Source organism: Quercus robur, chromosome 10, assembly GCF_932294415.1.
Source record: "Quercus robur chromosome 10, dhQueRobu3.1, whole genome shotgun sequence".
Lineage (NCBI taxonomy): Eukaryota > Viridiplantae > Streptophyta > Magnoliopsida > Fagales > Fagaceae > Quercus > Quercus robur.
Genome location: NC_065543.1, coordinates 35,708,682 through 35,733,664, shown reverse-complemented (window position 1 = coordinate 35,733,664; position 24,983 = coordinate 35,708,682). Strand labels below are relative to the sequence as shown.

At 36.8% G+C, this 24,983-nt stretch overlaps 2 protein-coding genes across 3 annotated transcripts; both read left to right on the top strand.

Annotated features, from left to right (window-relative positions):
- Positions 1-13,662: 13,662 nt before the first annotated feature.
- On the top strand, positions 13,663-16,549 carry LOC126702913 (protein CHUP1, chloroplastic-like). 2 transcript variants are annotated; one of them, XM_050401774.1, is made up of 4 exons: positions 13,663-13,877; positions 13,986-14,056; positions 14,174-14,830; positions 15,331-16,549. In XM_050401774.1, exons 1-4 carry the CDS (start codon positions 13,769-13,771, stop codon positions 16,369-16,371), a joined length of 1,878 nt encoding a protein of 625 aa, XP_050257731.1. In that variant the 5' UTR covers positions 13,663-13,768; the 3' UTR covers positions 16,372-16,549. The 2 variants fall into 2 exon arrangements, with proteins under 2 accessions (XP_050257731.1, XP_050257732.1); XM_050401775.1 differs by lacking the exon at positions 13,986-14,056 and having other exon boundaries at positions 13,718-13,877.
- A 7,042-nt stretch (positions 16,550-23,591) lies between these two features.
- Positions 23,592-24,588, top strand: LOC126703518 (oleosin G). Its single transcript, XM_050402473.1, has one exon. It carries the CDS (start codon positions 23,684-23,686, stop codon positions 24,209-24,211), a length of 528 nt encoding a protein of 175 aa, XP_050258430.1. The 5' UTR covers positions 23,592-23,683; the 3' UTR covers positions 24,212-24,588.
- The last annotated feature ends 395 nt before the right edge of the window (positions 24,589-24,983 follow it).

Here is a 24,983-nt window from a genome sequence, read left to right as displayed (position 1 = left end):
CTCCCCCTACACTGCCATTGTGGCAAGACCTTGGCTTTATGCCCTAGAAGCTGTTTCTTCCACCCTGCATTTAAAAGTGAAATACCTTCTAAGGATTAGATTGAAGAGTTGGTTAGGAGACAATCCGTGGCCAGGTAATGTTTGGTGGCTGTAATAATGCATCAGTCAAGAGTTGAGTCCTCGGATTTTGCTGAGAGGGGCTTATAGCAATCAAGGACTCCGGTGTTGTCTATAGACGCGGTGTCAGAAGGGGCAAAGTGTGAGAAGTTAGAGAAAATTGTTATTGATGATGATTTGGAAAAGTTCTTTCAAGTCGAAGCTCAGTTGCCTCCTTGAGAGAAGGAAGAGCTTATAGTGTTTCTCAAGAGGAATATTGACATGTTCGCATGGAGTGCTTACGAAGCTCCTGGGGTGGATCCAAACTTCATTTGCCATTATTTGAATGTCAATCCGTCCATCATCCCCAAAAAGCAACCACCTTGGCGCTCATCTAAGGACCATTCTGATGCCGTCAAGGAGGAGGTGGTCAAGCTTAAGCGGGCCGGGACTATTATGGAGGTGTTTTACCCTGAGTGGTTGGCCAATATTGTGGTGGTGAAGAAGAAGAGCGGGAAGTGGCGAGTATGTGTGGACTTCACAGATTTGAACAAGGCCTACCCAAAAGACCCCTTCCCCATGCCCTGGATAGATCAGTTAGTGGATGCAACAGTAGGCCATCCTCAAATGAACTTCTTGGATGCCTTTCAAGGGTACCATCAAATACCATTGGTTTTGGGTGATCAGGAGAAGACAACTTTCGTTACTCCTATTGGAAATTACCACTACAAGGTGATGCCTTTTGGATTAAGAATGCAGGGTCTACCTATCAGAGGATGATGACTAGGATGTTCAAGCCATAACTAGGCAATAATATTGAGGTTTATATAGATGATATGGTGGTGAAAAGTAAGGTGGTGTCCGAGCACATGGGAGACCTTGGGAATATTTTTGAAATACTAAGGAGGCACAAACTGCGCCTCAATGCTTCCAAATGTTCTTTTGGCGTTGACTCAGGTAAATTTCTAAGCTACATGGTCACTCACCGTGGAATTGAAGTCAACCCTGATCAGATTAAAGCAATTAACAATTTACAACTTACAACCTCCTCAAAATCTCAAAGAGGTCCATAAGTTGATAGGGATGATTGCTGCTCTAAATTGATTCATCTCTCAATTAGCAGACAGGTGTAGGCCCTTCTTTCGGTTGTTGCATAAGTGGAAAGGGTTTGAGTGCACCTTGGCCTTTCAGCAACTGAAGGAATACCTTTCTCGGCCACCTATTATGTCTCAGCCCGAGGAAGAGGAAGTCCTATTTGCTTATGTTGCTGTAGCGTCCCATGCCATGAATTTAGTGCTAATATGGGTTGATAATGGTGTGCAGAGGCCAGTTTATTATGTGATTATGTCGTTGCATGAAGTAAAAGTTCGTTATTTACCACTAGAAAATGCTATTTTGGCGATAGTACATGCTAGCCCTTAAACTCCCCCACTACTTTCAATCTCACACAGTTATTATTTTAACCCAACTTTCGCTTCAATCACTACTTTAAAGTGCTGATTACACAAAAAGGGTTGCCAAGTAAGGTACAATCCTAGGGATTTTTGATATCAAATACAGGCCTTGCACCTCTATCAAGGGCTAGGTCCTCGTAGATTTGGTGGTCGAGTTTGCTGAATCCCCATTGGAAGAGGGAGTTGAGAAGCCGAACATGGATGGAAATTCAGTTGGTATGGTCTCCTTGCAAGAGCCTTTATCCTTGAAGGTGCAGCAAATCAAAGAGGATCTGGAGTGGGGTTAGTTGTAATCTCCCTTAAGAAGATCATTATAGAAAAATACTTAAGGTTGGATTTCTTGGCCACGAATAACGAGGCCGAGTATGAGGCTCTATTAGTAGGGATAACTATGGTTAATAAAATGGGAGGAAAAACAGTGGAGATATTTTCAAATTCAAGGTTGGTTGTAGGCCAGGTAAAGGGAGAGTTGGAGACCAGGGATGTAAGAATGCAAGAGTATTTGAATTAGGTTAGGCACTTGTAATCAGGGTTCGAGTCTTTCACTTTACTGCAAATCCCTAGGAGTAGGAATACACATGCTGATTCTCTTACCACTCTCATAACCTCCTCGGTACAGAGCTTACCTCGGGTTATCCTTGTTGAAGACTTGTGCAAACCTATTGAGATGAAGAGAAAGATAGTCTAGGTTCATCAAATTAGGGTGGGACCTAGCTGGATGGGCTCTATCGTGCTATTCCTGAAGAAGGATATCCTGCTCGAAGGGAAATCCGAGGTTGACAAAGTGCGAGCTCCTCTTTTTTGGCTGTCCAAGGATCAAAAGTTGTACAAGCGCTCTTTTTCTAGGTCATATTTACTATGCATACATCCTAAGGCATCATAGCTACTCCTAGAAGAGTTACATGAAGAGATTTGTAAAAGTCACACAAGAGGCAGATCCTTGTATCACAGAGCCCTCACTCAGGGATATTGGTGGCTGAACATGCAGAAGGAAGCACAAGAGTATGTAAAGAAGTGTGACCAATGCCAAAGATTTGCCCCAAACATTCATCAACCAGGGGGTATCCTTAATCCTCTGTCCAGTCGTTGGCCTTTTGCTTAATGGGGCTTGGATATTGTAGAGTCTTTCCCTAAGGCAATAGGGAATAAAAGATGGCAACTGGTTAGAACAGATTACTTCACCAAATGGATTGAAGCTGAACCATTGGCAAATATCAGGGACATGGATGCCAAAAGATTTGTTTGGACAAATATTGTCACTCGGTTTGGAATCCCTCGTACCTTTATCTCGAACAATAGTCTTCAGTTTGATAGCAAAGCCTTTAAGAGGTACTGTTGTGATCTGGGCATTACGAATAGGTATTCCACCTCGGCTTATCCATAAGGAAATAGACAGGCTAAGGTTATCACAAGGTCATAGTGAACGGGCTCAAGAAGAGGTTGTATGATGCAAAGGGAAAATTGGTGGAAAAGCTGTCACACGTCCTTTGGACATATCAGACTACACCTTGTAGATCACAAGGGAGACCCCCTTTACAATGAATTATAGGGCTGAGGCTATAATTCCTTTAGAGAACGGATTCCCAATGCTGAGGACGTGCTCTTTCACTTCGAGGGACAATGATGAGCTGTTAGAGAAGAGTTTAGATTTAATTGAAGAGCAAAAAGAAAACGCCATGGTTCAATTGATGTATTATCAACACAAGCTCAAACAAGGGTACGACTTAAATGTGAAGTTAAGGCCATTAGCGCCTGGGGACTTAGTATTAAGAAAGGTTTTAGGTATTGCAAAGAACCCCGCGTGGGGAAAGTTAGGGCCCAACTAGGAAGGGTCACATCGTATCACCTCGGTAGCTAGAATAGGCGCCTATTACCTAGAAGATCTAGATGAAAATGTTGTACCATGCCCCTGGAATGTAAATAACCTGCGAAAGTATTATTATTAATGAAAGTCTTTTCTGCCATATTTTTGCTTATGATATTATGCGTTACATTTCATATCATTTTTCTAAGTGTTAAATAGAACCTTGATCATGCTTGGCTCCTCGAGCTACATACCTCGAGTAAATTAATACTTCTCATTATTAGTTTGTGTATCAAATAGAACCTTGGTTCCTCGGACCACATACCTTGGGTAAATTGATAATATTCCTTACTTGTTCTAAGTATTAAACAGAACTTTAGTCATACCTGGCTCCTCTGACCACATACTTTGGGTAAATTAATACTTCTTATTGTTTGTTCCAGTATTAAACAAAACCTTAATTATGCCTAAATCCTTAGACCACATACTTTGGGTAAATTAATACTTCATATTTCTAAGTGTTAAACAGAATCTTGGTCATGCCCGGCTCCTCGACCACATACCTTGGGTAAATTAATACTTCTCATTATTGGTTTGTGTATCAAATAGAACCTTGGTCATGCTTGGCTCCTCAGACCACATACCTTGGGTAAATTGATATTCTTCATTATTTGTTCTAAGTATTAAATAGAACCTTAGTTATGTCTGGCTCCTCAGATCACATACTTTGGGTAAATTAATACTTCCAATTATTTTTCTAAGTATTAAATAGAACTTTAGTAATGCTTGGATCCTCAGACCACATGCTTTGGATAAATTAATACTTCTTATTGTTGGTTTAAGTGTTAATGGCAAAGACCTTCATTGTAGTAACTTGATCAAATGGACACTCTTAAGCATCACTTAAAGCATTTGCAAGTATATCTATGATCTGTTGGAAAACTAGTTATCACCTGCAGTTCTTTAGACCTACTGATAAGTGGAGGATTAGGTGGAGCTCGATATGGATGGATGCTCTACCATGGTGTATGTTTTTGAAGTTAAGAATATGCTTTGCTCAGATTGTAGACTTAATAGGTTTAGCCTGTCCTACTACTAATCATGTGGGACGTAGTAACTATGTTATCAGTTATGCAAATAACCAAATGGTGCTATACCTTATTGTCACATTGATTAAGTGTGCAGTAAAGCAGAAACTATGCTAGGATTCTTGCAAATACCACAAGTGCAAAAGAAAAGCTTATAATTATCATTGAACTAAGCCTCAAAAAAAGGGCAAGTTGATTACAAAAGGTCGAATTGATTACAAATTTTAGAAACAAAAATAACAGTTCAAGAAAAAAATAAAGAAAAGAAAAAAGAAAGCAAATCTCGTGGCTTCATTTTTATTACGAGCTTGTTTTTCGCTAGGAGCTTGGAAGGCTGGGCAGAGGTTGCTGTGGAGGATGCTGGACCTTTACCCTTAAGGTCTTCCTTGGTAGGTATAGGGAGTGTTGTCAAGACGATCTCCATGTTGTGGGAGGCCTTTTTTTCCTTGAAGGGGTCCTTAAGGGCAGCTTGAGACTAGGTGACATCCTGGGCCACTCCTTTGGTTATATCTGCTTCTTTTTCAGCAACCTCAGGCTACTATGCCTTTTTGGAAGGGCTGTTGATTGAAAGAAGAGCCTTGGCTGGGCTCTCATTGCCAGCATCTACCTCCTTGGAGGCAGTGTCTGCTTGGGAGCTCGAGGAGCTTGAAGCACGGATAGTAGGAGGGTAGTACACACACTCTGCTCTCCTAATGGTACAGGAGGCCTCAACCTCAACTTGGTTGAGTGCCTTGTTCCACACTTGGAGGCAGTAGTACCTGCACACCTCCGAGACCTTGGCCCTAAAGAATTCCTCAGTGTCTGCCACTCCCACTTCATATCCATCCTACTCAGCTTAATCCTTGGCCTTCTCGACCTCCTCCATTTTTTTCGTTAGAGCTTTTATTTGGTCTTTGGCTGTGGCGAGCTCGGCCTCGGCTTGACGGAGTTGCTTGCGCTGAGTCTCTGCTTACTTCTCCACCCCGTCCAAAGTTGCCTCAACACTTTTCTTCGCCCTTTCAGCTTCGGTGAGCTTAGTATTTAGCTTTTAGGTTTTTTTCTCTACCACCCTGAAAGCCTCCACGGCAGCAATGTGCCTAGCCTCCTTGTCCTTCATCATTTTATAAGAGTTGTTCACTATTTCCTCAGCCATGTGCGCAGATTGAACAGCCTAACGAGGAAGAAGAAATATGAAGGTTAGGGAAAACAAATATAAGTGTAAAAAATAAAAATAAAAAATAAAAAATAAAAAAATAAAATAAAGAAAAAAAAAAGGTGGGGAAAAGAAGCAATTAGTGAACTTACCAGGGCGAGGTCCTTCTTTAAGCTGAGGAACATCTCGTGCTTCCTCATCGACCTTAGGTCGGCCATGTCCCCGAGCAGTAATATGGCTTGCTCCATGGCATCAGCCACATATCCAGCCCTCCCTTGCTGGAAATCTCTAATCGAGGCATCAGCAGGCAAGGGAGCTCCATCCAATGTTATGGCAAGAATCTAGGCTGGGATCCCAACTTAGGAATCACTTCTCTTATCCATTAGGGTTTGCATTACCCTGGCCTGCTTAGCTCCCTTCTAGGGCTCAACCTCCTTAGATAAGGGGCACTTCCCTCATTAGGTGGCCTTCTCTAGTGCATTGCCCCCCACTTAGGACTCCATTAGGTCCTGAAGGATTGATCTAGTCCTGCGCTGGAGTTCCATAGCTTCTGGAATGGAGGAATCTCCTTGTGTCTGGCTTACTTGTGTTGAAGGTAAGTGACCGAAGTCACTGGTGGGAGCTTCCAGGGATTGAGGTTGGTTGAAGACCTCGAAATCGTCCTCGAAATCAAGCACTTCAACTACTTCTTCTTTTTCTTCTTCTTCCTTTTTGGCGGCTAGCTGTGAAGGGGTCGCTTCGTCCTCGGCCTTGTACTGAAGGAGTGGCTCTACCTTCAGTACACCTTATGGTCCCGAACCTGGGTTGAGGAAGCCCGGCACAGCAATGTTGATCAAGTGCAAACGCAGGTCCTTTGCTTTTATCATGCACTTCAGTGCCTGGAAACTTGATGAAAGAAGGTTGTAGCTGAGGATTAGATAGGCTGCTCTCAACTGATGGTCGTTGTGAACAAAAACCTCAGCTTTAAGTATCTTGTCTAGGCTTGGCTGGTTGACAAGATTGAAGTTTGGAACGGCGGCGTGCTTATCTGCAAAACCATTAGGAAAAAAAAAAAAAAAATTGTCAAAAAAGGGAATGGCACAAATCAAAGGAAAGTTCAATTACAAACACAAACGGAGAAAAATGGGTACAAAATATGTCAAAGGGAAAAAAGACTTTGAAGTAATAAACCTAGACCTAAAAACCCCACCTGGTTTCCCCTCTCTAGTCGGGCAGGGGAGGCCATTGTGCCACTCCCCTGAAATGATTAAGAAGTCTTTATTCATGCCTTTGTTGGACTCAAGGAGGCATGAGATGAGCCTAACCTCAGGGTACTTAGTTTTTAGGTAATATCCCTACCCTTTTAAGTGGTGAAGGTTATAGATCCAGTTGACATTCATGATGGGTAAGGTTTAAGCCCATTTTCTCATTAAGGGTGTCTAGGCGACCTAAAATCCTAAACATATTTGGGGTGCATTGGGTGGGTACTAATCTATGAACCCTTAGGTAATCCCTAGTGACTGTGCCCATGGGGATTCTTATCCCTCTCTCTATAAAGGCAATTATTGGGATTACCACTTTTCCCTCCTGCCTCTGGGTGTGCCAGTTCCCTTCTTTACAGTAACTAATGGAGACTCCTGGGGGAATTCTATATTGAGCTTTAAAGCTCTCTATACTCTCCGCGGAGTCTACCAAGTAAGCAAATCTACCTATATGTCGAAGAGGGTTGAAGGTACTAAGAAGGTAAAGGGAAATTAAGAGGGCCGAGGAGAAAAGGGCTTTTTGTAAAGAAAAGTAGAAGGAAGAGTAAATGAAAAGGTTTAAAAAGACTTACGCAAAGAAAGAAACTCTCATCAGACTAGCTCTTGATATTTATGAGTGCAAAAGTGAAGTGAATGAGTGCAAAAGTCAAGCGATTGAAGTGTTCAAGCAATATTTGTATCAGAGAGAGGGACAAGCGGGAAAATTCCTGCCCAAGTTCCAATAAAGTCCCTAGCTGTTGGATTCACATCGCTCCGTAGAACGTGGGGAACATAAAGCCGCAGAAATTTAATGAAGGCGCGTCTTGAATGCCAAAGCGTCAGGAGCATGCGTTGGGCAATTAAAAAGGTACCTGCGCAGACAGAGATGATGTATGATAAAAGCAGGGTAATTATAGTGATATCGAAATCCTCCTTTCTTTCCGAGGAGCAAAAGAGGAGAATTTCGAGGGGCTATTGAAGGTGTGATAGGCTCAGTAGTATATATCTATATATATGTTAGGCCAGGGGCCCAATTCGAGGACATCTAGTAGTCTGAGGACGAGTGAATGTTGTCATGGGAGCCCGCATTAGTGAATGAAGAAATGGGGTTTGGTCATAAGAGTCCAAGAAGGTGGTCCGAGGAGGAATGCCTCCTCGGCTAAGCAAAGCAGATGTTCGAAGGTGTGGTTTGCCATTTAGGGCAACGTTCCGGGAGATTCTATTGATAAGGATACACATCATGAAGGTACAGGACAAAGGGGAACAATGAAATATCTAAGAGAAAACTGCTACCACCATATTGAATGCTTTGCAGCTAACTCTCTGGCTACATTAATGTGGAAATGATACCTGAACAGTAATTTTCAGCCTTATCGCTACTCATAAAGACTTCAAGAAGGTGCTGATGAGACAGGGATCAACGTTAGAAACCTAGTCTACACGTGGAGGGTGGAGATGAAAGAAGGAAGACAATATAAAAGAGAAAGAATACCTTGAGGAGAAGGGACCGAAAGGTTAAGAGAAATACACTCTAGCAACAAGAATTGGACTTGTAATCAAATTCAAAAGAATTATATATAAGAACTAACCTCCTTAAATTGAGCCGAGGGCGATTTTCTTTAGATAAAACCTGTTTATCTTTGTTTTCTTATCATTTGGATCCACTATAATTGTTATCCAACTCATCAGAACCTAGTTTTCTAACCCACTCTCTACAAATTCATTGTATTGGGCTCTTTAGGCCTAGATCCTATTACCTTTTGGGCATAGGAACCAAACTGCGCCCTTACAAGACCCATTGGGTGTGTGTGTGATGATCTAATAAAGAGCCAAAAAATTGTAGACAATACATATGCTAATTTTCTTCAGTACATGGTCTAGATTTCATTGAAACAAAAACAAACAAATTACAAGAGGGATCTAAATTTTCTTCACAAGAATAATACAAAAATTTATGTTAAAGAGGGGGATGGTAAAGGTTCAAACCTGATTACAAAAAGCTATACAACAAAAACTTAGTAGTCATTTTTTTTCAGGTATAAGATATTTGTACACCATTATAGTCCTAATCATCTATTACAAGAAAACTAATTGCTTCCACCTTTTCTATGAGGTCACCAGCAAATTATATATTCTTAGATGTTATATCGTATACTATATGTCAACTTTTTTTATTTTTTAATTTTTTATGGTAGTACAATGTCAACTTGTATCGCGTGTAGCATGTATGTGCATTAATGGATTTTTTGCTATAAAAATGTACGTGGAACGATGATATACATTATAATAAATATGTCAAATTTGCTATAAAATTGATTAAAACTCAACTCTAAAAATAGCTAAGGGAAAAAGATGCATACCACTATTCCTCAAGTGTCCTAAGAAAATATTTTTAAGTTAGATGTTTTTTTTTTTTAATCTTTTAGGGAAAAATGCCACCACACTCCCCTAAACTTTAGAGTAGTGGTTATTACACCACTTGAACTTTTATTTTGGCCAATTTACTCCTTAAAATTTACTCATGTGCCAAATCACTACTTCCATTAGTTTGTTGTTAAAATTATAACAGAATATGCATGTGAGACACGTGATATTTAAAATACCAAATCTGAAATTTGAACTCAGTGGAAGAAGAGAGAAACGTTTTGAGTGAGAGAGATGATCGGTCAAAACCACCGCAACATCCCTCCCTCCGCTGCCAGAAATCCATCTTCCCATCTGTGGTCTCGAAGTGCCATTCAACAGTATATATGGATCCGCACCACAAACCCAAAAAAAAAAAAAAAAATGTAGTCTCGAATTTCTAAAACCAGTTAGTTTCAATTTTAAGAAGGTTAATGGATCTGGATAGGGGAATTACGCCTTTGAAGCTCCTAGACTTTGATCTCCAAGAAACTTAAATAAAACAAAGTTTTTTTTTTTTTTTTTCAATTTAGTTTTTGATTAAAGGAATTTATATGTAACTTTTTTTACAAAAAAAAAAAAAAAAAAAAAGGGGGGGGGGATTTTGATGAATTCGATGTGCGTTGTTGGGATTTGGAATTGGATTGGTGGGTTTTGGTTAGTTTTCTTTGTTGGGTTGGTAAAGATTGTGGGGGACTCGGCTATTTGGGTTATTGGATTTGGTCTGGTTGTTGATTGCAACTTCCAAGGAATTCATCATCAAACATCAGTGAAGACATCCAGCCTTGTAAATCAGAGTTCATTGTAAGATAATAAAGTCTCAAAATTGATGCATCTTGGAAAATATTTGGAATGCAAATGTTAGTAACATGGTGGCTATCGAATAAGAGATGGATATGCAATTGAACAGCGTGACGGGACCATGGATGACGGGACAAAATTTCCGACGCAAAGGTAGGGATGCCACAGTGGTTCTAATTTCTAATCATCGTCTCTCTCTCACTTTAGAACGTTTCTCTTCTTCTCAGATTTCAAATTTGGTATGTTAAACATCAAGGCTCCGCTTGGGAGGAGGAAATGGAATGGAATGGGAAGGAATGAAAAGAATCATTTTAGAATATTCTTCCCTTCCCTTGTTTGGGAGTTTTAATGGAGGGAATGGAAAGCTCATTTCCTTATTTGGGAGTTTAAGTAGGAGGAAATGTAATGGGTAAGAGGAAACACTCATTCCTCTCTATTCTCTTAAAATCTCAAATTTTCATTCCCCCCGAAATTGGGAGGAATGGGAGGGAATGAAATTAGATTTAATATTTTTTTTACTAAAACTCCCAAAATACCCCTGTATATTCAATTCTTTATTTTAAAATAGGGGTCTAATAATAATATTGTCATAAAATGATTCCATTCCATTCTCTTTATGTTGCTCCCGAACAAGATTACTTACATTCCATTCATTTTCATTCCTTTCCATTCGTTTATTTTAAAACATCCAATCAAGGCTACTTAATTTCATTCCATTTCATTCTTTTCCATTCATTTCCCTTACTTAAATACATTCCATTCCATTCCATTCATTTCCATTCTCTTATGATCATTCCATTCTATTCCATTCCCTTCCCTTATGAACTCCCAAGCGGAGCCGGTGTGTCTCACTGAGGAAGTGATTTGGCACACGTGTGAAGTTTAAGGAGTAAATTGGCTAAAATAAAAGTTCAGGGGTGTAATGACCACTACTTTAAAGTTTAGGGGGTGTATGAGCATTTTTCCCTATCTTTTATATAAAAATTCAACATATGATGTCCAATTTATGATGATTTTTTTTATTATCAGATTAAGACACTAATTGGTTTTTAGTATAAGCGAAGTTTAAACCTTATATCTCTTATTCGACAACAAGTTTTTTTTTATCAATTAAGCTAATTGAAACCTACAAAAATAAGTTAAGTGTTGAAATAAACATGCCTCAAGGTCTAGAGTTATTTTTTTGAGAAAAACATTATTTTCGTCCCTACATTTTGGGGTTACGGTCAATTTGGTCCTTTCATTTTAATAGCAGTCAATTTGGTCCTTGTTATTTACTTATTTTTAAGTTGCAGCCAATTTAGTCTCTACCGTTAACTTACTAACAAAAAATACCTACATAGCCAATGGTTTGTCTTGTTGGTGCACATGTGGCTAATATAATAATATATAATAATATTTATAAATATTTAAAAAGCCACCTAAGCATTTTAAATTTTTTTTAAATCCATTTAAGAAAAAAAAAACTGAAAGATTAACTGGAAAATGGAAAGTACAAAAATAAAGAAAATGATTTTTTTAATTTTTAATTTTTTTTTTCTTTTTCATCCTTGGACTTTTTTTTTCTTCTTCGCCTCTCTCTCTCTCTCTCTCTCTCTCTCTCACACACACACACACACACACACACATAGAAGCAAAAATCCAAATCTATTTTTCCAATAACCATGGCTGAGCATGGTGGAGCAAGAGGGGACATCGGTGGCTTCATGTGAGGATTTGACATCAGATGCCCAAGGGGAACTGTGGACGCAGAGTATGCTGCCATGGACGACGTGAGGAGGAGAAATGGGTCTCATCCATTCCGATAACTCACCAGAACATATCTACCTCCACTCACTTCGTGATGGGTGATTGGGATTTGATATCGGCGAAAAAATCTAGGCCTTGTGGTTTTGAATGCACTGTTTGATTATAAATGGCAAAACCAATTTCTGGTAGTTGAGGGGTTTTGGTCTTAGATGGTTGAGTTTTTCAACCTTCAATGGTTAGGATATTGATGGTGGCTGTAAATGGTTAAATCTAGGGTGTTGATAGTTGTGTGAAGTTGCTAGGAAAATAGATAAAAAGAGAAGAATATGAAAGAAAAATTGAGTCTGTGTGATTATTGTTTAGTTTTAGATTGTTGTGTTGCTGGGAATAGTGTTTGGAAGCTAAGAAAAGTTTTTAAGAATAGAGAAGAAAATAAAAGAAATTGAGGATTGTTATAAAAAAATAATATATTTTTTTTCTTTCAATTAATCTTTTTGGTTTTTTTTTTTTTTTTGTTTGACATGGATTTTTTTAATTAAATGCTTAGGTGGATTTTTAAATATTTAAATATTTAACTTTATATTATTATATTATATACGTGTGCCAATAAGACAAACCATTTGCCACATAAGTATTTTCCGTTAGTAAGTTAATGGTAATGACTAAATTGATAGTAACTTAAAACTAACAGAGATCAAATTGACTGCTACTAAAATATAGGGACTAAATTGAGCATAACTCCAAATTGTAAGGACCAAAATGGTGTTTTTGCAAGCAACATCTAGAGATTTTTTTTTTTTTTTAAAAATTAATATAGTGGAGACCTTAACATTTAATATGAACAAGAAGGTACTATTAAGTATTGGGACTATTCTTTCTCTCTCTCTCTATAGGGATTTTTTTAGTTAAGATTTAGATAGTGGAGATCTTTAACATTTTGTTTGTGTTCACCGGAGAAGTCTCTGTTATTGGTGTTGCTGTCGGTATCATTTAACATTTAAAGTTAAAATATCAATGAGGTATCAAAAAAAGAAAGGTTAAAATATCAATGAGATGTTTAAGCGCTTCGGCTTTAAAATATTAAGGGCCCATTTAGTAATATTGTTTTAGTAACATTGTTTAAGTGTTGTAGAGATACGTGTGGGTGAAAAAATGTTGTAAAAATGCGTGTTGTATTGTTTAAACAACGAAAATTGTTGTTCAAATAACCTTGCCAAACAGCCCCTAAATATCCTAGAAATCAACCTTAGTCATCTCATACATTCACAACATTTTTACAACAAATTATACGTGGTTAGTTATTATTGATTCAAATTTGAACCTAACATTAAGATTACTTTTTTGTCCAACAATAGCAACTAATAACAACCTACTACTTAGGATTTGTTGTGGACATATCATTTCTCTTTCATATATTATGAGGCGTCATTTTTTATTGTGAAGTTGCGGATAATTTGCATTAACATATGGACCACAAACATTAATGATCCTTTAGATTCATTCCTTCCCAATTTAATTTGCAAATATCATGCTTGTCTTCTCAAAAATGCAAAGCATTGTTCTCTCGGAATTGGACAGGTCATTGACCCATAATATGATTCTGCAACTAACATATCTATTTTATATGTTGTGTCTAAATCATACAAGATCATAGTAAGATTAGAGCTTATTAAATCACTGAATAAAAATATTATAGCTTATTTAGATACGTATAAAAATTCTCATAGTATCTTGGAAAAAAAAATATCTCATACTAATTTGCATGCAAATGTGATATCCAAACAAAACCATGGCCTTTCAATAACTTTGGCGTTATATCAAAGTCCCTTTTAACTTTTTTCTTCTTTGGCTTCATTCGAAGTGAAAGTCTTTAATGTCACTGTCCCGACAAAAATCAGGCACAACTTGCTGATGAGCTGAAATCTCATGGAAACTTAAAGAGTTTCACAGTACATGTACAGCTTTAATCTGTTCTAACCTGTGCACAACTACATGATAATCAGATTCAGCAAAAACACTACATGATAGTCAAAGTAAGCTGCCTGGTTGTTGCTTCAGTTGCTGCATTTTCATTTTCACAGATAAACATAGGATCGTCCATGAAGCAGAACACTGTAATTGAACTTTCAGGTGCTTATAGATTTTTATTTGTCAATTGCATAATGATTTTTCTTATGCTTCTTTACTGCTTCCACAAAATAGTGGCTTATTATTTCAATGATGCATTAATGAATTCAGAAGCCCATGAATCGGACCTCAAACAGCAACAGATTGAAGAAAAGGAGGAAGAGAAACTTGAATATTCCATGGTTTTAGTTTACTCTCTCTCTCTCTCTCTCTCTGTGGAACACACACACACACACGCACACAAAAGCAGTTAACTAGTTAAATTTTAAGAATTTAACAACAAATTTTACATTTTGCAGGATGAAGAGGAGGAAGAGAATAAAATGGTCATAAATAAAATGAAACAAAACTTGAAGGCAAGGAAAAGAGGATCTGGGGATTTTAAGCTTCTGATACCTGACAAGGAATTGAGCATTGTGATTGAGAAAGGGCTGTTACAGAGTCTAGAGAAGGAACTGGAGCAAAGGAAAGCGATCCTTGAAAGGAAACTGTTTGAATATTATGGTCTTAAAGAACGGCAATCACACATTGGCCAGTTGCAAAGGCAATTAGAGGACAAAACCACAGAGATTAACATGCGAAAGATGGCTGCTGATTCATTGCAGGATGAGAGAAAGAAGCTTCATGAAGAAATCAAACAGGGTTTAGTGGCAGAGAAGCAGCTAGAAAAGGCAAAGAAGATGTTAAAGGGATTGCAAGAGAAGATGGATGCCAGTGCAAGCAATGTAAATGGAAGTTTGATTGTGCTCCAAGAGCAAGTTTCCGGCTTTCAAAGTGGTGAAATCTCTTTTAGAGATAACATTGTTGAGAAGGAGCTTGAAGATGTTAAAGATGTTGAGCTAGAAATTGCAGAAATGCAGAGGAGGAAAAGAGAGCTTGAGTTAGAAAAGAGGGAATTAGCAGTTAAGTTGATTGCTGCTAAAGAAAGAATAGCAGCTCTTTCCAACATGAAAGAGGTAGATACAATTTAAATCCTGTATTTTATTTAGTTAGTCTGCATATGAGATTCATGCCCTTTACTATCAGTTACAGTACATAAATTTATGTGTGTACAAGTATCTTATGTTTAAGAACCACTTTAATTATCTGAATTTTAAAGAAATTTCATTTTTATGCATGATTTTTGCATAAAGCAATAACAGCAATATGCTTTTGCGAATGTAATTCTAATCATATTTCAATGCTTCACATGATATCACAAGTTGGAATGTACCTAAATTATCAAAGCAGTTTTTTTTTCTGTATATAATGGAATGGAAGGGGCTACCTGTATCTTGCCTCAAACCATCTCAGAAATATTTATAGCAAATTATACTTGAATTTTAGCCAAATATTGCTCCCAGTTTAATCTGAATTCATAACAAATCCTGCATCCGGGAAGACTGAGAATTGGAAAAACCTTCAGAATTCTTCTAGAGTAATAAATTACTAATGCTTTCCTTTTGTGCTGTTGCAGAGTAAGATAATAGCCGGAGTCAAAGAGGAAGTAATTACTTTAAGACATGCCAATAAAGAACTTCAAGAACGAGTTGAAAGATTGCAGAGTGACAGATTTGATATGGTTGAAGAACTTGTGTATCAACGCTGGATCCGCACTTGCTTAAGGCTTGAAATTCAAAATCAAGAAAAGCAATTGGGAAAGACCTCAAAATGTGATTCCAGAAAGGATTCAAGCAAAAAATCTCATGAGAAAACTAAACCTGTAATGTCTGATCCTGGATTTGGCAGCATTTTTTCCAGCTCCTCAACTGAAAGTGATGAAATGGTCAGTACCACAATTGATAGCTCTTCAAGTAGCCAAAGAAGCTGTGCTAAGAGACTCGGTGTAATTCAAAACATCAAGAGGTGGGGAAGAAGCAAGGATGATTCAAGCACAGTTCTATCGCATCCCCAGGCTTGGTCCTCCAGAGGGAATTCTTTGAGCTCTGGCCTATTTCGCAGGTTTTCTTTGTCAATAATTCCATCAAATACACCAATGCGAAGGACAGAAGGTATCACACCAGTCAGCAGCTTATCTGAGAAAATAGAAGTGCATGACTCAAATAAATCACTCGAGAGACCAACTTTTCAGCGTCCAAGGAGAGTTTCATTTAATGATTCTGTTAAATCAGTGGAATCAACATATCGAAGTACACCAAAATCAGTTGAAGGAATGTTAGATGGAAAGGAAATTAGTGCTGCAAGGTTTGGCCACAGCTCAAATATGAACTCAGGCCCCATTTGTAGCAATAAAATTGAGGGGGTGAAACATGAGCCTCCATCAGCAACCCTTACAATTGTCAAGGATGGCCATTCAAGTGGTACAACTGAAGAACTTAATAACAATGATAGCATCAATTTGCACGTAGGAAGGACTGAAATTGTTCCTGGAGACAAGCTGCATTCAATGATGTCCGAAGTGCTTCCTCTTGATAACCGAGATAGGAGCCATGCACTGGTAAATATTGTTGCTGCTCTCTTCTTTATCTTTGTGCTATTTCGATTATCTTTCTGCTAGAAAGTACTCAGCTTAACTTTTTTTGTTTAATCAAGTACCTGTTAACTTGTGTGGCACTAAAACAAATCCATTTTATGATGTCATGCAAAGTTTATACTTTATAGTAACAGATTTGAGAAAGAAAGGGTTCTGTAAAGTTCACTTTCGAACTTAATTTTTTTCATTTTTCATACACTAATTTGGGGATGACAATAATGTCCTGTCTTGTCCCATTCTGCCCTGTGCTAGTTTCCCCAGCTCTGAAGAGATGATGAGAGTCATCTTGTCCTGTCCCGAATATATATATATATATATATATATATACATATGAGATGGGTTCAAGTTACACTTGGTGTAACTTTGTTACACGTTTTTTAAACCATTAGATTTAAGTAAATCTAACGGTAAAAAAAAGACCTTCATTAATGCTAATATTCTAATTCATCTCATTTATTATCCCTTATTTTATACATTCCATGCTTATTTCTAAATTCAAAAAAAATTATAACACAACTATTGCTTTTAGTTGTTCTCTATCTCTACATTTCTCTCTCTAGAACACTCTTCTCTGGATTTTTTTTATTTTTTATTCTTTAAGAAAGTGTTTCTCCCTCTCTTTTGTTTTTGTTTGTAGATTTAAGTTCTTTAAGTTATTATGTTTGTGTAAATTAATTTGTAAACTATGTGCTGATGATGACAAACAATTGGACATGATCCGCTGCAACAACATTAAATGTTGTAGCTATGAAGATCAACTAATTTACCCTTTTGTTTCTGAGGCAGAAAGTTCGAAATAAGCCATTGGTCATTGTAATGGCCCCTTAAAAAATCAAATTTATCCTCAAAATCAGAGTTTTTTATATTTGTTTTTAACTTTTGTTTTTGTTGGTAGAGTATTGTCCCTATGTTTATCTATTTTTTAACTTTCGTAACAATCTGCTAATGATGATAAACATTTGGGCATGAGATGCAACAAAAGAGAGAGTGTTCTAGAGAGAGAAATGTAGAGATAGAGAACAACTAAAAGCAATAGTTGTGTTATAATTTTTTTTGGATTTAGAAATAAGTATTAAATAAGGGATAATAAATGAGATGAATTAGAATATTAACATTAATAATAGTTTTTTTTTTTTTTTTACCATTGGATCTACTTAAATCCAATGATTTAAAAAAATATGTAACTCTTTAGAGTTACACCAGATGTAACTTGAACCTCTCTCTCTCTCTCTCTCTCTCTCTCTCTCTCTCTCTCTCTCTCTCTCTCTATATATATATATATATATATATATGGTGATCAAAAATTAATAGTCATGTCATCAATCAATTATTAAAATTCAAATTTTTGTAGTTTAAAATAATGTATAAAAAATGAGTTTATAGATCAAATAGTAAATAGCATCCGATTGATATGAAAATTGGCATACATGTTAAGAACATATTAAATATGTAATTTAACGGTTAGATTCTCAAAATATTAATTCAATAACAAATTATTAGGTGGTGTAACATTACTTAGAATTACACTAGGTGTAACTTAAACTCAACTCTCTCTCTCTCTCTCTCTCTCTCTCTCTCTCTCTCTCTCTCTCTCTCTCTCTCTCTCTCTCTCTCTCTCTCTCTCTCTCTCTCTCTCTCTCTCTCTCTATATATATATATATATAATGGACCAAATGACATGTTTAAGCTAAGGGATGGATGCTAAGTTGCATGTAATCACCAACAAATGCCTATCCCATAAACCATTGTATATGTAAATTTCACATTGATTTGAAATAGAAGTTTTTCTTTTAATTGATAAGAGTAGTTTTGTAAAGATTCTTGTGTAAGCCTGGGTATGAATGAAGCCCCTCTCCACTAATTCTAAGAGGGGAAAACAATAGAGTAGCATCAATTCAAGAAAAACCAAAAGTAACATCATATTTATTCGAAAAGCCGTAGATCAGATCAAAGATGAACATGAATCACAAAGCATTGAAATTTGCTAGTCGATAACCTGATGCAGGGCAATCCCTTTGGATGGGGATATATTGATAGTGTGATCCCACACATGTACCCAAGGCATAAGCTGCAAGCATATGCGTGTGACCTCAAAAGTAGATTTAGTGCGTTGATCCATTTATGTGATTGCCCCTACTTGCATCAACCAGAGATGCTGGGTCTCATTATGACATGCACCAAGGAAGAAGTTATCGGTATGTTTCAGTGCAATGTACACAGAATGCTACTGGTGCACGCCGCATACACTAACTCAGGAATTTGCTGGTGTGCGCTTCAGAGTTTCTAACGCAAAGTTATGTGGAATTTTCACGGTGAAGATAAGGCAAATTTCATTGTGGAAGTGCAGTAACAATCATATTGTGTGCAATGACACAAATTGTGCATAATTTCCGACATAAAAATAAGGCAAAATATAATGCTGCTATATTTCCACTGCGAAAATACAACCAGAATTTTTTGAAGTTTGAGTAGAGGCCACTCAATGCCACTCTTTGTTTTCAAAAATGATATCTAAAAATCTAAACTATGTTTTTTCCAAAAAATTTATGCACATACTTTGGTAAACTCATCCGTGTTACCTACTTTTTTTTTTTTTTTTTTAATTCTTTGTACATACACATGACAGTGATACATTTCATACTTGAATTTGAAAAAAAAAAATGTTTTAATCTATTTTTATTGATTAGTCACCAAGAATCAAACAAAATGAGGTATTTTCATGAGATGGACGCAGTGTTGTGCGTAGCAAGGTTTTCAGACCCGGACCGTTCATTGAACTGTTAAAGGGAGAGGTTCAAGATTTTTAAGGTCGAACCGAGGTCGAACCGGAGTCGAACCGTGATGATGTCATAATTAATTAAATAATTAATTAAAACCTAAATATAAATATTAAATTTATAAAACTAGCAAAATTGACAATATATCTATATATGTGAGGGAAATTTAATAATTTTCAAGCATATATTTAATAATTAAATAAGAAAGTTAATAAAATAAAATAATAACCATGAAAACATTAAAATTTATGATTAATTTTTGAAGTAAAGTTGAATATCTTTGAAGGATCTTAATTATAATTTTTTTTATTCCTTGTAAGAGATGGATAATTTAATTAAGTAGAATAAAATTGTAAAAAAAAAAAAAAAAAAATTCCTAGGGGTTGGACCACACGGTTCTCACCGGTTTGTATGGTCCAACCTCGGTTTTAGCGGTTCACGGAATTAACAAAAAATCCGGTTCTTTATGCTTAAAAAACCAATTTTCATCCCGGTTCTCAGTTTTCACGGTCCGACCTCCCGGTCCGGTCCGGTTTGGAGAACTATGGTGCGTAGTACTTTTCCCAATCATCCAAACTCATTTTTTGTTTTAGACATTAATTTGTGTTAGGAACCTGGTTTAGGGTTAGGATCCGACTCTTTGATGTCTAAAGTTGGTTCTTGGATTAGAAGGGTTAGAATTTAGGTGTTGCAGCCAAAGGGTTTGGATTTGGCTTTGGTTTAAGGTGATTTTTGTGTTTGTTGATGGTTTTAAGGTTTTAGTTGTGTGGAGTTTGTTTGAAGCTCTGATGGTTGTATGAAGCTTTGATGGTTGTATGAGTTGTGACTTGCTTCGAGGAGTCACCATGTCCAAAACACACACACACACACCACTTCAAGGGTCTCTACTCCCAAGAGAAAGACTAGAGAGAGAATAAACTAAGCAACAAAATGTTTATTCTTCATTATGCCAAATTATGAGTACATGGTTCTATTAATACCACTCTTGCCTTATTCCTATTGGCTACACTTTTTTTTTTTTTTTTTTTTTAAGATAAAAACTCTATTCAAACCTAATCTAAGTATATGTTTGTGAAATTTCCTCATGGATACTTGAATCCTAACCCTTGGCCCTTCATCCCCCACCCCAACAATATTGGGCATATATATGCTTTAACGAATATGTACATGTGATTAATGTGTTCTTATGTCCACTGACCCTAATTAAGTATAACTAACTCTTGAACAAACTAAAATACATGTGCTTTAATCAATCTTACAATTGTAATGAGCTCAATTCTAGCCAATCAAAATTTCCCCCCAAATGTACAGCAGTTAGGATGGGCTTCACCTAAAATTTGGGAGTTATTGGAAGTTGGAACATCAAGTGTTGATTGGCACTTCAAGGTGGGATTGGACTACTAATTGGAGCACTCTATGTGTTGATAGGCAATCCATTTTGGTTTTGGTTTTCTTCTTGTTTCAGCTTCTATTAATTTCCTAACATTTTGATCCTACCTTAATTATATTTTCAAATATGGGCTTGGTTTGATTTTGGCCCCTCAATTTTAAAATGTTCGATTTTGATATTTAGTTTTTAAAATGTTGTAATATAGTATACAGTCATTTATATTGTGTGCATATAACCCTCAAAGAATGCAAAATAGATATGATTGTTCACAAAATGTACAAAAAAACCCATTACATCCGATGAGGCATTTTGCATTTAGATTTTTCAACATGCTACAATATCATGCATATTTGCACAAGATTGTAGCATTATCTAAAAGTTTTTTTTTTTTTAATTCTTTCTATTTGTGCCAAGTAAGGTTTTCAGACCCGGACCGTTCATTGAATCGTAAAAGGGAGAGGTTCAAGGTTTTTGAGGTCGAACCGGGGTCGAACCGTGATAACGTCATAATTAATTTAATAATTAATTAAAGCCTAAATATAGGTATTAAATTTATAAAACTAGCAAAATTGACAATATATCTATATATGTGAGGGAAATTTAATGATTTTCAAGCATATATTTAATAATTAAATAAGAAAGTTAATAAAATAAAATAATAACCATGAAAACATTAAAATTTATGATTAATTTTTGAAGTAAATTTGAATATCTTTGAAGGATTTTAATTATAATTTTTTTTATTCCTTGTAAGAGATGGATAATTTAATTAAGCAAAATAAAATTGTAAAAAAAAAAATTGCTAAGGGGTTGGACCACACGGTTCTCACCGGTTCGTGCGGTCCAACCCCGATTTTAGCGGTTCACGGAATTAACAAAAAATCCGATTCTTTAGGCTTAAAAAATCGGTTTTATCGGCGATACAGATCTGTGGTAGTTGTGGGTCCCTTCCCCCTTTTGCACTCTCTTTCTATTTGAAAGGTCTCTCTCATCAAATTTTTGGTGACTGTGAGTCGTTGGATTTAGGCAGTGTGGGTCACATATGGGTGGGTGTGATTAGTCGTGGGTTGTCGGGTGGGTGTTGTCGGGCTTATGGGTGATTGGGGTGGGTCACTAGTGGTAGTCCGTAAGTTTCTTTTAAGATTTAGGTAGGGGTGGAGCTAGAAATTTGTGTTTGGGAGGGGTGATGTAAAACTATCATATTAATTCCGAGCCAAATGAAAAGTGGGTTTTGTTGATGGTGAGTACTAGAGAAAAGCGGTGGATTTACAAAGGAGAAGGATTGAGAGTGTTAGAAAATGATGAGTGTAAATAAATAAAAATTTAATAAGAGAAGAAGAAGAAGAAGAAGAAGAAGGAGGAGGACGAAAAAGTTAGAGAGGGGCCGTAAAAAAAAAATAAAAAGAAGATGAGAAAGATGAGATGCGAAAGTTACATAGAGTGCATTGTGAAAGAGGAAAAAAAAGATGAAGTGGAGAAAGAGAAGAAATTGTATTAAGAATTCAGAAAATGAAAAATAATATTTTCAACATAAAAACAATAATGATGTACCATACACTTTTCTACAATTGCCCTATGTGACAAACTATGATTGGCTGTCTATTCCCACAATTGTTATATTTGACAAATTGTAATTGATTATCTATTACTATCACATAGATCACCATTTTTTATCTACCGTTCACAGTCTATCATGTAAAACAATTGTGATAAAATGTGTAAAAATGTGTGGTACTAGTTTTATTGAGAAAAAAAAAGAAAAGAATAAAAAATATATATATAAAGTGGAGCTACAAAGGGGAAAACATTCACATGGAAGGAAGATTTGTTTATAAATGTCATTACACTTTTTTTTATTATTATTACAAAAATGCCTCTCTTGTTTTCTTGGAAACAAAGATATGAGATATTGAGGAATGGAAAATGATAAAACAAATGCAAAGTTGGGATTTTGGGAGCCAAATTTGGCTAACATGTTGGAGGAGGGGGGGGGGGGGGCGGCGAGGGTGGAAGCTTTGTTCTTGGAGTGGTCAGCTCCTTAAAAAATTGAGTGAGTTCTATTTTTATCTATTATTGGATTTCTTATTTTTTGGCCCCCCAACTCACTACATGGCTCCGCCCTTGGATTTGAGTTTTTCGATTTGATAATCGTCGATGACTGTGATTGTTGATGACAGCTGTTGCTAGGTCTAGGATGGGTTTAGTGTTGGGTTTTGGACTTGGTAGTAGAGGTGGCAGCAGATTTAGACATGTGTGGTGGTGTTTTGGGTTTTGTTGTTTTTGTTGGTGTGGGTAAAAAATAAATTATTTTAAAGTGATGTAATCTAAAATAAAGAATGAGATGTAAAAAAGTTATCATGTAAAATAAATAAAGTGGTTTTTAGTGAGATAAAATGCGATGGATTGGAATGATCTAAGTTAATAAACTCTCTACCACGTGATGATTATTATTTGATTTTGAATTGATATAATTTTGATAGGGACACTCTAATGGGAATGGATAAGTTTACTATTTGAGTAATTATGGTGCCACATAAAATGGCATAACTTGTGCTACAACTCATGCACATTGCGAGTTGAGTGGTAAGAATATACCCACAATTAGGAGAAATTATAAGGTCTACATGGTGGATAAGTAATGCGATCCACCATTCTACTAAGAGACTTACCCTTGTTTAAAATTACCAAGTTAAAAAAAAAAATTTAAACAAAAACTTATTATTGATTTAGCAATTTTAAACAAATAAAAATCTTTTAGTAAAATAGTGTACAAATAATGTAGTCTACCAGAAGACTATATAATTTCTTCATAATTAAACTTACCTTAATATTTTTACCATTTACAACTCATCCCATAGTTAAGTTACGGCACAAATGGTGCTATTTTTGTGCCACCAGCATTTCTCTTACTCTTACTATTCAAAGCAAATCTTACAGAAAGAACCGCAAAAGAAAAAGTCAGTCCTCCACACTCACATCTAGGACTTGTCAAAACTCCAATACCCTCCACGTGTTCCCTTGCATGTCTCTAAAAATAGAACTCTCCAAACACGTGCCAGTCATCTCCTCCCCTTCTTTAACACCCTCTCTCTCTCTCTCTCTCTTTCTCAAACCCTCTCCGTTTCTCACTCCCATTGTCTCTCTCTCACAATTCCTCAAGTACTTAACCATGGCTGATCGTCCCCACCAAAACTCAGCCGAAACCCAGAATACTAGAGCCCCAAGATCCCCCCAACCAAACCATTCCATCACCTTCTCCAACTCCAACACCTCTGCATTCCTACGTACACTCAAAGACCATGCACCAAACTCCTCCCAGCTTGTTGGCCTCCTATCCCTCCTCATCTCCGGCTCCATCTTGCTCCTCCTCGCTGGCCTCACAGTCACCGCCACAGTTCTCGGCGTCATCTTCTTCACCCCATTAATCCTTTTCACGAGCCCCATATGGTTCCCCATTGGGGCATTCCTCTTTGTTGTAACTGCAGCGTTCGTGTCCCTGTGTGGCTTTGGTGTTGCCCTTGTGGGCGGTCTGTCATGGATATACCGCTACTTCCGTGGGATGCACCCGCCCGGTTCGGACCGATTCGACTACGCGAGGAGCCGGATTTATGACACTGCGTCTCATGTCAAGGACTATGCAACTCAGTACGGTGGGTACTTGCAGAGTAAAGTGAAGGATGCGGCTCCTGGAGCTTGAGCTTGAGCGGCTTGGAAGATTTCTGGACCGAACCAGACCGGGTTTTCTTGTTTTCTTGCATGGGTTTTTAAATTTCTTTCTTCAAATGCCCTTTTGTGTTTTATAGTGAGATTTTCTTTGAAAGTATGGAACTTGGGTTTATCAATCTCAAAATGTTTGATGTTTTCGATTTTAATGCACGGAGGTTGGACGGGTGAGATTCTCTCTTGATGCAAATGGAGGAGAGTTGATGGTGGGCCAGGATAAGAGATATTAAGATTTGTTTGAGAGCAATGGTTATTACTTATTACTCACACCCTAGCCACACTTGTTTTAAAATGAAATTATGATTTTGTTTTAAAAGAAGCATATGTATACGGTGTGTGCATCTTTTAGTTGTGGGATCTAATTTTTATAATATAATATATTATAGATGTGTGTACAATATGTGTGTACAGTTGTGTGCTAGTCTTTATGTGTAAGAGTTATTTTCCTTTATTTTTTTAAGAGGTTCTAAAATCCAAACCAATCCATGAAAAAAAAAAGTAATCTAACTATAATTAAAGATTTGTAACGTGTGGGGGTGTTTAACAATTGGTCCGAATTAGATTTTACAAACAATTGGTTCTTTTTCTATGGAGATGCAGGAGGTCTGGACTCATTTTTCTTTGATCCTCCCATAAAAGGATTCATTCTCTTTCGAATTCCTTGTCAAAACGAAATTCTCAAAATGATTCAGTCTCTCTTTTGAATCGTGAATAGTGAGTTAGGGTTCAAATTTCCATCTCCCTCA